Raw genomic sequence first — 9,800 nt, 5'->3', positions numbered from 1 at the left:
CCGAGAAGGGGGTAGGAGGCAGGACTCGTTAGAGCCAGAGGCTGGGCCCAGGCCTACCCAACTTACAGCCACCCTCTCGGAGATCCAAACCCAGGGCTCAGGGCGAGTACCGGGTGGAGGGATGGGGGCGGCGGACTCGACCAAGGGAGGGGCCGCTTCTGAATTAAAAACAAAAAACCCCGACAGCCTTGCTTGGAATCAAACGTGTGTGTGTGTGTGTATATGTGTGCCTCTGTGTGTGTGCATGTGCGTGTATTTAAAAACAAAACCACATTAAAGGAGCCGCCCCCTCCCCCACAGGTCCGACCACCCGCTGGGAGTTTGAGAAGCAAGGGGGCAATTTTGAGTGGGAGGGAGTCATCAACGGCCCGCAAAGTGCCGCCTCTCTCGGAACCGCTCGTCCAGGCTCCGCGGGCTCCGGGCAGCTAGCTCCAGCCCTCCCGCTTCGCGCGCACAAGCTGCGGCGAAGACGGGAACCCAGGTGCCGCCCGAGCCCCGCAGGGCCAGCCGCCGCGGCGTTGACTCCCCAGTCGCCGCCTCTCCCAACCCGGCGGTCTGGGCCGTCAATCAAGCTCGCCCGGCCCCGCCCCTGGGCTGCAGCGGACGGCCAATCAGAGTCAAGCTCCGCAGCGATGAGCTCAGTCGGCTTGCTTCCCATTGGGCGGCTATATTAAGAAAGTCGCCGAACTCTTTAAATAGTGGGCGCTGGGGCCGCAGCCCGCATCTGCCACCGCAGTCTGGCTGCACTCGTGTGTTCTCTTGTACATTTGCTGAGGCCTAGAGAGACCCGGGAGGGAGCTAGGCCGGGTCCGCTGCTCTAGCCACTTTTTGCGCACAAAGGCGCCGACCCCAGGCCCGGGACGAGGCGAGCGGCCACCGCTCCGGAGCAGCGCGGAGACGCACGGCGCGCCCTATGCCCCGGCGCCCCCACCTACCCCTCCGCGGCAGCCCGAGCACAGCGAGAGAACGCGCCACCCCGGGGCCTGGGTGCAGCTAGCAACCCTTTCCCCCAGCGCGCAGCCCGAGGTGAGCAGTGAGCGGCGAGCGGGACGGCAGCGAGGCGCTCGCGGGCCCCCTCCTGCTGCCCGGGCCCGGCCCGCTCATGGCGGCCATCCGTAAGAAGCTGGTGGTGGTGGGCGATGGCGCGTGCGGCAAGACGTGCCTGCTGATCGTGTTCAGTAAGGACGAGTTCCCCGAGGTGTACGTGCCCACCGTCTTCGAGAACTATGTGGCCGACATCGAGGTGGACGGCAAGCAGGTGGAGCTGGCGCTGTGGGACACGGCGGGCCAGGAGGACTACGACCGCCTGCGGCCACTCTCCTACCCGGACACCGACGTGATCCTCATGTGCTTCTCGGTGGACAGCCCGGATTCGCTGGAGAACATCCCCGAGAAGTGGGTGCCCGAGGTGAAGCACTTCTGCCCTAATGTGCCCATCATCCTGGTGGCCAACAAGAAAGACCTACGCAGCGACGAGCACGTCCGCACAGAGCTGGCGCGCATGAAGCAGGAACCGGTGCGCACGGATGACGGCCGCGCCATGGCCGTGCGCATCCAAGCCTACGACTACCTCGAGTGCTCGGCCAAGACCAAGGAGGGCGTGCGCGAGGTCTTCGAGACGGCCACGCGCGCCGCGCTGCAGAAGCGCTACGGCTCCCAAAACGGCTGCATCAACTGCTGCAAGGTGCTATGAGGGCCGCGCCCGCCCCGCCTTCCCCTGCCGGCGCGCCTCCCCCTCCCGGGCCCAGCCCCCACGAGCCCGGGGAAGGGGAGACCCGCGTGCCCCAAGGACCCCACCGGACTGCCTGGTGTCTGCCTTCAGCCCCGGCCGACGTGGCCCGGCGGCTCAGGCTCTGGCGCCGGGAATCCGCGTGGTAGGCACCGGGCGCCTGCTTTCCAAGTGTCTGTGCGTCCGGCTGTGTTGCACAGGCCTGGCCGCCCCGCTGAGTGCCAAGGGTCCCCTGACCACCCTTTAGGGAAGAGTCAAGCCTCTTCAGAGTGTGTGGCTATGTGTATGTTCGACTCCCCGCCGCCGGGTTTTCACCCCATGCCCGCCTCTGCCTCCCGGAGACAAGCTTGGCACCGGGGTGCGGCCGCGCCCCATCAGATGTTCGTCCATAACCAGCGAGCGCCTGCTATCCCCTGTCTGTAACATAGACCTCGGGAACTGCGGGAGGGGAGGGCTGGGGAGGATGGGGTGTTATATAAATATAGATATAATTTTATTTTCGGAGGTAGGATGGTGTTATTTAATGGTGGTGGTGGGTGGAGTGACGGGGCGCTGGAACAGCTCCGGCCCAGCCTGGGTCAGGCGTCCATCCCAGCACGAACAAGACTTGGCCATCTTTCCAAACCCTGGGAAGACGTTTGCAGCCAACTTGGGGATGAGAGGACACAGCTTCTAGACTCATGGCTCCTGCGGGCCAGCCCCCCCCACCCCCCCGCGAACCCCCTCACCAGACACAGGCAGGAGGAGGGAAAGTGTGCTGCAGGTCGTTTTTGCCATAAGCGAACTTTGTGCCTGTCCTACAAGTGAAAATCGTTCAGTCCAAGAAACTGATGTTATTTGATTTATTTAAAGGCTAAAACTTGGGTGGTTTTTTTTTGGGGGGGTGGAAGAATTCTTTGCACAATTGTTTCATTGTTTGACATTTAATGCACTTGTCATTTGCATAAGACAGTAGCATTCTGACCACACTTGTACACTGTAACCTCATCTACTTCTGATGTTTTTAAAAAAATGATGACTTTTAAAAAAAAGGAGAAGAAAAAGAAACCACTAATTATTTTCTTTTGAAAAAAGTGGCAACACTGTTCTGTTTTGCGATTTTATTTGTGCAGGTATGCGCACTCTTTTGAGAAAGGGCAGTAACAAGTGTTAGAGCCTATCTAAAACCTTTTTTTTTTCACCCCCACAAGTCAGTCTCTAAAGCTGTGTGAAATTTTCTCTGCATCTCTGTACAGAGAGTAAACCTGCCCCTAGTGTCTCTTTTCTCCCCCTCCCTTCCCCATCCAGTGGTACTTCTACTAAATTGTTGTCTTGTTTTTTATTTTTTAAATAAACTGACAAATGACAAAGTGGTGAGCTTATGATGTTTACATAAAAGTTCTATAAGCTGTGTATACAGTTTTTTTATGTAAAATATTAAAAGACTATGATGATGACATTTATAAAATGGCTCCTGTGGTTTAATAATGTGTAAAAATATTCTTGTGAATTTGGGGGCAAGGGCAGAATTCTGCAGTGGAGGTCCCAACAACTCAGTTTCCCTCATAGTGTTTGTAAGAAATGGGGATGAAATCCCTTCGAGGACGTGTGGGGTTGCGTGGCCATGGGGGACCAGGTTCCTCCCGTCCCAGTCCCGGAGGCTACCCCGGCACCCAGTGCCCAAACCTTCGACCTAACATGTACTGTTTGTATGTCTTAAGCACTTGTGTCGAAGTCCATTATGGGGCCTTTGCTGCCTATTCTTTGAAACTTGGAAAGGTGTCATTTGTGCATTTAAAATTTAGATGACTTTTTTGTTGTTATTGTTAATCACCGGTTTGGGACCAGGCTCTCTGTCCAAAAGACTGGTTCCTGGGTTCCCTTCAGATCCTCGTGGGGTTACACAATAACCCCACGATTGTAGGGTCTTATCTCTGGCCTGAGCTCCTGGGTGGAAGCTGGGGAGAGCCCAGATCAGAAGCTGATTCTTCTATCGTTGAAGTTTCATCTGAAGGTCTATATGTAGCCTAAAATGCTTTATTCTAAGTGCCAGGAGTGGCCGCATTACAGACAGAACACGAGGCTTTGGGTGACTGTTATTGAAAGTTGGGGCAGGCACACTTTGACGTGGAATCTTGATGAGCTCTAATTTCAGACAGTTAGCCTGCTGCAGTGGGTCCCAGAACCAGACAGGCAGATTTATCTTCAGAGACCGTATTAAAATCCCGCTACAGGTATGATGGCTCAAATCTGCCAGCCTCAGCAGCTTCGAGGAAAGGTAGCAGATACTGCCAACCTTTCCCAACTACCAAAGACGTGGTTTTTGTTTTTGGAATCAACACTTTCTGGGTTTCTAGCCCTTAGTTGCCTGCTGCCACTGCCCCCCGCCCCCCGCCCCTGCCAGCTCACCTCCTCCAGTCAGAAGCAGAGAAGGCCCCTTTTGAAGCCCTTTGCTTTAAAACTTGAGGCTTCTGTTTCCCTGTCTTTCCCTAGACTCCCAAGAGCTTTTGTTGAGTGAGGCAAGCCTGGTTGCTGGTGACTTTTCACCCACTTAAAAAACAAAACAAAACAAAACAAAACATTAACAGGGCCTCCTGCACAGCCAGGCTCATTGGCCGACAGAGGGGAATTGTCTGGGCAGCTCCAGGCACAGAGCAAGGAGAGGGTCCACCCAGGTTGGCTTCTCTAAGCCACTGCCTCATCCTTTCCTCATCTCCTGGCCTCACTCACCTCTAGCCCTCAGCGTACTTTTTCTTCTTTTAAAGGCAAAAATTTCCACAGAAAAACAAAATGTTGATTTGCAAGTTTTACAGCTTGCAAATCCTTTGGTACCAGGGAGTGCAGGACTCTGTGAAGAGCTCAAGCTTGGGCTCAATGCCCAGTACTCAGCTTTGCAACCAGCCAAGAGCCTGGAGTCCCAGCCCCCGAAAGGGCCTTTTCTGGGTTTCCTGCCTGCTCAAATCTGCCTGGTACCTATAGCTGCCTTTTTTTTTTTTTTTTTTTTTTTTTTAAATTTTAGGAAGACAACAAGCCAGGTGACACATGGCAGCCTGGGTTATGCTTGTTTTAAAATGCATGGCATTTAATAATCCTGCCGGAACACACTCTTCTTGCTGCATTAGATCCAACTGGAAAATATAAAGACGAATTGCTGTAGGCTGGAAAATCAATTAGGAAAAAAGAGGTAAAACATCTGGTGTTACTCTTAGGATATGAAAATTCATTTTGCACATTTAAAATAAATGTGCTGAGTTCATTTAATTGCCTGTTGAATGGTTTCGTGGAGAATAGTGGGGTGTTTCATTGATCCTGGGCATTTCGTAGCAAGGGGCATTGGCTTGGGTTCTTGTTTAATCTTAATTTGAAATCAATCTGGACTGTATTTCTAGGGTCTTTTTCACATGTGTTTCAGTGTACTTAGAACAGTGGTTTTCAAACTTAAGCATGCATTAGAATCACATGGAGGGCTGGTTAAAACACCGATGGCTGGGCCTAGCTTCCAGAGTCTCTGATCAGTATGTCCGGGGTGGGGACCAAGTGATGCTGATGCTGCTGGTCTGGGGACCACACTTCGAGAACCACTGGCTTAGAATAAAGGAGAGTTCATGTCATTGCACAGAGAAGGGAGGTCATTTCAGCAGGAAAGTAAATCACATTCCCGAGGCTGAGGGTGTAGTGCCCCGTGGTCCCAACCGCCCTACCTTAAAGAGCACAGCACTTTCAGAGAATTTCCCTCCCAGGATGACCCATACATAACCCCTATCTTCTCTTCTCCACATTCTTGTGCAACAGGGGGTTTAATGCCCTTCTAGAGATTTCTTTCTGCCATTCCGAATTCAGAACGCAACAGCACTCTGCTCTGCTGAGACAAGGGATACAAAAGCAAACAGGACACAATCCTTGCCCTGGTGGGCCAGGCAGTTCTGGGAATGCATTCACTGAGCATGCTCAAATGGGGGTGTTAGGCCCAGGGCACAACAGGAGCCCAGGGGAAGGTGGGGAGGGTGTCATGGAAGAGGAGACATTTGACCTAAGTCTTAAAGCAGGAGTGGGCGATGTGCAGATGAAAGAGACAGCTTCTTTATATTACTGTGGGGCCTGGCCTCTGGGGAATAAAGCTCTCTTGGGTGAGAACTACCTTCTACTTGTAGCCCTTCTGGTATACATTTCTTCAGTCAAGAAAAATGATGTTACCCAGCCAAGTCAAACAGCCTCTCCCCGGCCCTCCCTGTTCACACACAGGCTGGGAGAGAAGGTTGGTGATGACGGTTTCATTGTTTTCTCTGTGCCTCCCAGGGATGGGGGGCAGACACAAGGGCTAGCTTTGTGGTAACTGTGTTCCTGGGAAACATGCAGCCTGGGCTCAAGGAGGTTGTGACACCACAAAGGGACCTCGTACTCCAGCTCGTTGGGGGACAGACCTTAGCCACTTTACTTGGTCCATCTTCTAGCTGGGGGGAGAAAGTGGGTACTCAGGCAGCTCCTTCAACTCTCAGCAGCCCCTTTCCTGGGCTGGGAGGTAAGAGCTGGCTAGAGGACCCCAGTTCATTCCTTCCAAATATTTATGGTTGACTAAAGGACTCTGTGCCTGGCACTGTGCTAGGAGCTTGGGACTCAGTAGACAAATAGGCAGGCATGGTCCCTCCCCTCACAGAGCTTTCAATCTCTATGTGTGTCTGCACAAGTAATAATAATGATGATGATGACAATAGCTAATGTAGGCATCAGGCACTGTTCTAAGCTCTTCATCTGTATTGTTTTATGTGTGTATTAATTATCTATCATTGTCTAACAAATTATCCCCAAACTTAGTGGTTTAGAACATCTATTTCTTCACCATTTCTGTGAGTCAGGAATCCAGGCACCCCTTAGCTGAGTCCTCTGGCTCAGGGTCTCTCCTGAAACTGTAGTCAAGGTGTTGGCTGCGGCTCGATCGATCTCCAGGCTTGACTGGGAAAGGGTCTGCTCCCCAGCCCTCTCATATGGTTGCTGGTAGGATTCAGTTCCTCACTGGCCAAGGCCTCCTTTGAGCTCCTTGCCACGTGGGCCTCTCCATTGGGCAGTCCAACATGGAAGCTTGCTTCATCACAGCAAACGAGAGAGAAGAGCCAGAGAGAGACAGTGTGGGCAAGGCAGAAGTCAAAATCTTTCCTAACTTAATCTTGGAAGTAACATTCCATTGCTTTTGCTGTATTCTTTTTATTAGAAGCAAATAACGGGGTCCAGCCCACACTCAATGGGAGGGCATTACCCAAGGGCTTTCATGGCAGAAGGTGGGGTCGTTGGAGCCATTTTCGAAGCTGCCTACCACAATCATCCATGATGACTTTGAGGTCAGTGCTATTATTCTCAATTACTGATGAGGAAACTGAGCCGTAAGAGGTTGGATAACTTGCTCAGGGTCACAAAACTCATGTGGATTTGGTAACCCAGGCAGTCTGGCTCCAGCACAACAAACTTACATATGTGGTGGGATGATGATTTGAGAAAAACCACCCTGAATGCAGTGTGGAGGATGGATTGGATGGAGAGGGGAAAACCAGAGGTCAAAGATCAGTGAGGGGCTTCCCTGGTGGCGCAGTGGTTGAGAGTCCGCCTGCCGATGCAGGGGACATGGGTTTGTGCCCCGGTCCGGGAAGATCCCACATGCTGCGGAGCGGCTGGGCCCGTGAGCCATGGCCGCTGAGCCTGCGCGTCCGGAGCCTGTGCTCCGCAGCGGGAGGGGCCACAACAGTGAGAGGCCCGCATACCGCAAAAAAAAAAAAAAAAAAAAAAAGACTGGGCTGCATGGAGGGTCCAACAGTCCTCCGATACCGCATGCTCGGAATCAAGCAGGTAAATCACTCTGTTTTGACATGAGCTACGTGTGACACAGCAATGACAAGTAACCAGCTGTTTTTGGCACAGGGGCTGAGTCCAGGGAAGTTAAGAAAGTGCTCCTGTGAGGCCAGGCTTTGGGCGCTGACAACACCAGCTGAGGGAAAGCCTTCTCTGGACCCCACCCCTGCCGAAATCACAAGGTACTCAGGCCTGGAGAGATCTCTGGGGAAGTCCTCCCAGTGATCCTGAGATGAGCAGGCAGTGGAAGCACATTTCTGGGGCTGCAGGCCACCCTCTGCAGGGTCACCTGGGGGACTAGCAGTGCTCAGCGGTTTGTCGATGCCGGGGCTGAGCTTCGAGCATCAGAGGAAGCTGGGCAGTTTTGGCTTCTGGGTTGGGAGCCTGGCACAACTGGCCATGTTTTTCATTTTAGAAACCATGATCCAAAAGCACAATTCTTTTCTTCTCTTTTTCTTTCTTTTCAGGACCTCTTTGTATATATATATATTTTAAATTTTTATCGGAGTAGAGTTGCTTTACAATGTTGTGTTAGTTTCTACTGTCCAGCAAAGCGTACCTGCTCTACGTAGACACAGATCCCCTCGTTTTTGGATTTCCTTCCCATTTAGGTCACCACAGAGCATTGTGTAAAGTTCCCTGTGTTCTTCAGCAGGTTCTCATTAGTTATGTATTTTACACATAGTATCAATAGTGTATGTATGTCAATCCCAATCTCCCAATTCACAAAGCAGTAGTTAGATGCCACAAAGTAGGTGGCAGTGCCTTAATCGTATGTGTGTTGTCAGTCCCAAGGGCCTCTTCCATCCTTGTCAAGGGGAGTTCTAACCTTCTCTCCTTTCATACAACACTGAAAGCACAATTCTAAGGGCTATGCAACTAGGCTTTGGGTTTTTATCACTCTGTGTGACCTCTGTCCTCTGGCTGTCATTTGGAGCTATTTTTCTTCTCCCTTCAATCCTGAAAAGGGAAGAAACAAATGTTCCCAGAAGCAAGTTTCTCATCACTTTGTTAATGATTGATTTCATTTGATTCCAGAACTTGTTTAACCTTTGGATAAACAATCGAAACCTTCTGGAGGCACCTAAGAGGAGTGCAGGAATGCATGTGCTATTTAATTCTGGAGAGCTTATAAATGGGACTCTGACAGAATAAAAAGTATTATTTATATGAGTGCTAAAAAAAGTCACTTGTAAAATACACACTTGTCCGTAGCGGCCAAATATGGGAAAGTGTGAGATCTGGTCGCATAACCAGGCTGGCTCTGTAAATGGGACGTTCTGTCCATCCATCCTCTTCCTCTTGGTTGAGCAATTTTGTGGCTACAGATTTCCTCCAAGAAAGTCGAGCACTGTAGGCCAAATGGAGATCCAGCCTACAGGCATAAGAAAACACGAACATAAATGAGCCAGCCCGGGATCTCTGAAGTTGTTCTTATCTGTGCCAAGGGAGAATTGTTCAAAGTTTTTACTTCATGGGTAATGGTAGAAATTACAGACTGTATAGTTGGTTACCTGCCAAATCTGAAAGAACAAATCTGAAATGCAGTGAAGGCATAAACAATTCAAAGGGAAAAAGAGTACTAATCGGGCTTAAAATGCCACGAGTTCTCTAGCAGGCTGATAGGATCCAACCTCCGTCCATGACCTAGTGACCAACTAGTAAGCTGTCTCACCACTTAGCCGAGGGAATTCAGAAGGCCCAGCACTATCATGAGTGGGGTGCAGAAGAGGCCCGACTCCGGGTGAGTGTAACCCTCTCATCCTCAGCTGGGTGTGGGAAGAAATCACGGGTGTGGGAAGAAATTGCAGCTCTGGGAGTTTGCCGGAGACCTCAAGAAAAAGGAACAGGGGTGGAGCAGTGCAGATGTGTCCCCCGTTCTGTCACGTCACTTCTCCCCCTGTATTGTTCATCTTTGTCACCTGCAGTAAAGGCAGTGTGCGTGGTGGGAAAATCCAGGCTCACAGGCAGCAGCCCTCACTCTCTCCTTCACCGTCTGGACATTCTTGATCCAATTATTTTTACTCTCCACTGCCTCAGGTTCTTTATTTGTACAATGGAAATAATTCTGAAGATTAAACAAGATCAAACCAAGTACTCAGCACAGACCCAGCTCATTCTAAGTCCTCAATAAATCTTGATTCCCTTCCCTCTGTTGGACTCATCTTAGCACCTTAAGTACAAGTAGAGGTGGAATAAACTTTACTGGATAAATGAGCGTAGAGTAATAACCACTCTTTTTTTTGTCAGGGGC

At 51.1% G+C, this 9,800-nt stretch overlaps 1 protein-coding gene and 1 non-coding gene across 2 annotated transcripts; one reads left to right on the top strand and one right to left on the bottom strand.

Annotated features, from left to right (window-relative positions):
• The first annotated feature begins 714 nt into the window (after positions 1-714).
• Positions 715-3,171, top strand: RHOB (ras homolog family member B). The gene has a single exon (XM_027113749.1). The coding sequence runs from the start codon at positions 1,103-1,105 to the stop codon at positions 1,691-1,693; it is 591 nt and encodes a 196-aa protein (XP_026969550.1). The 5' UTR covers positions 715-1,102; the 3' UTR covers positions 1,694-3,171.
• Positions 3,172-8,271: 5,100 nt separating this feature from the next.
• On the bottom strand, positions 8,272-8,397 carry LOC113624233 (U6atac minor spliceosomal RNA). Its single transcript, XR_003434277.1, has one exon. It is a non-coding gene; the product is annotated as a U6atac minor spliceosomal RNA (small nuclear RNA).
• Between the last annotated feature and the right edge of the window lie 1,403 nt (positions 8,398-9,800).

The sequence above is a fragment of the Aethalodelphis obliquidens genome, unplaced genomic scaffold, assembly GCF_003676395.1.
Source record: "Aethalodelphis obliquidens isolate GAN/ISIS:26980383/991018 unplaced genomic scaffold, ASM367639v1 scaffold12, whole genome shotgun sequence".
NCBI classification, from domain to species: Eukaryota; Metazoa; Chordata; class Mammalia; order Artiodactyla; family Delphinidae; genus Aethalodelphis; species Aethalodelphis obliquidens.
This window is presented reverse-complemented; position numbering and strand designations above follow the sequence as displayed.

Coding starts and splice junctions, on each gene's coding strand:
- RHOB (XM_027113749.1), top strand. CDS start 1,103: ATGGCGGCCATCCGTAAGAAGCTGGTGGTGGTGGGCGATGGCGCGTGC.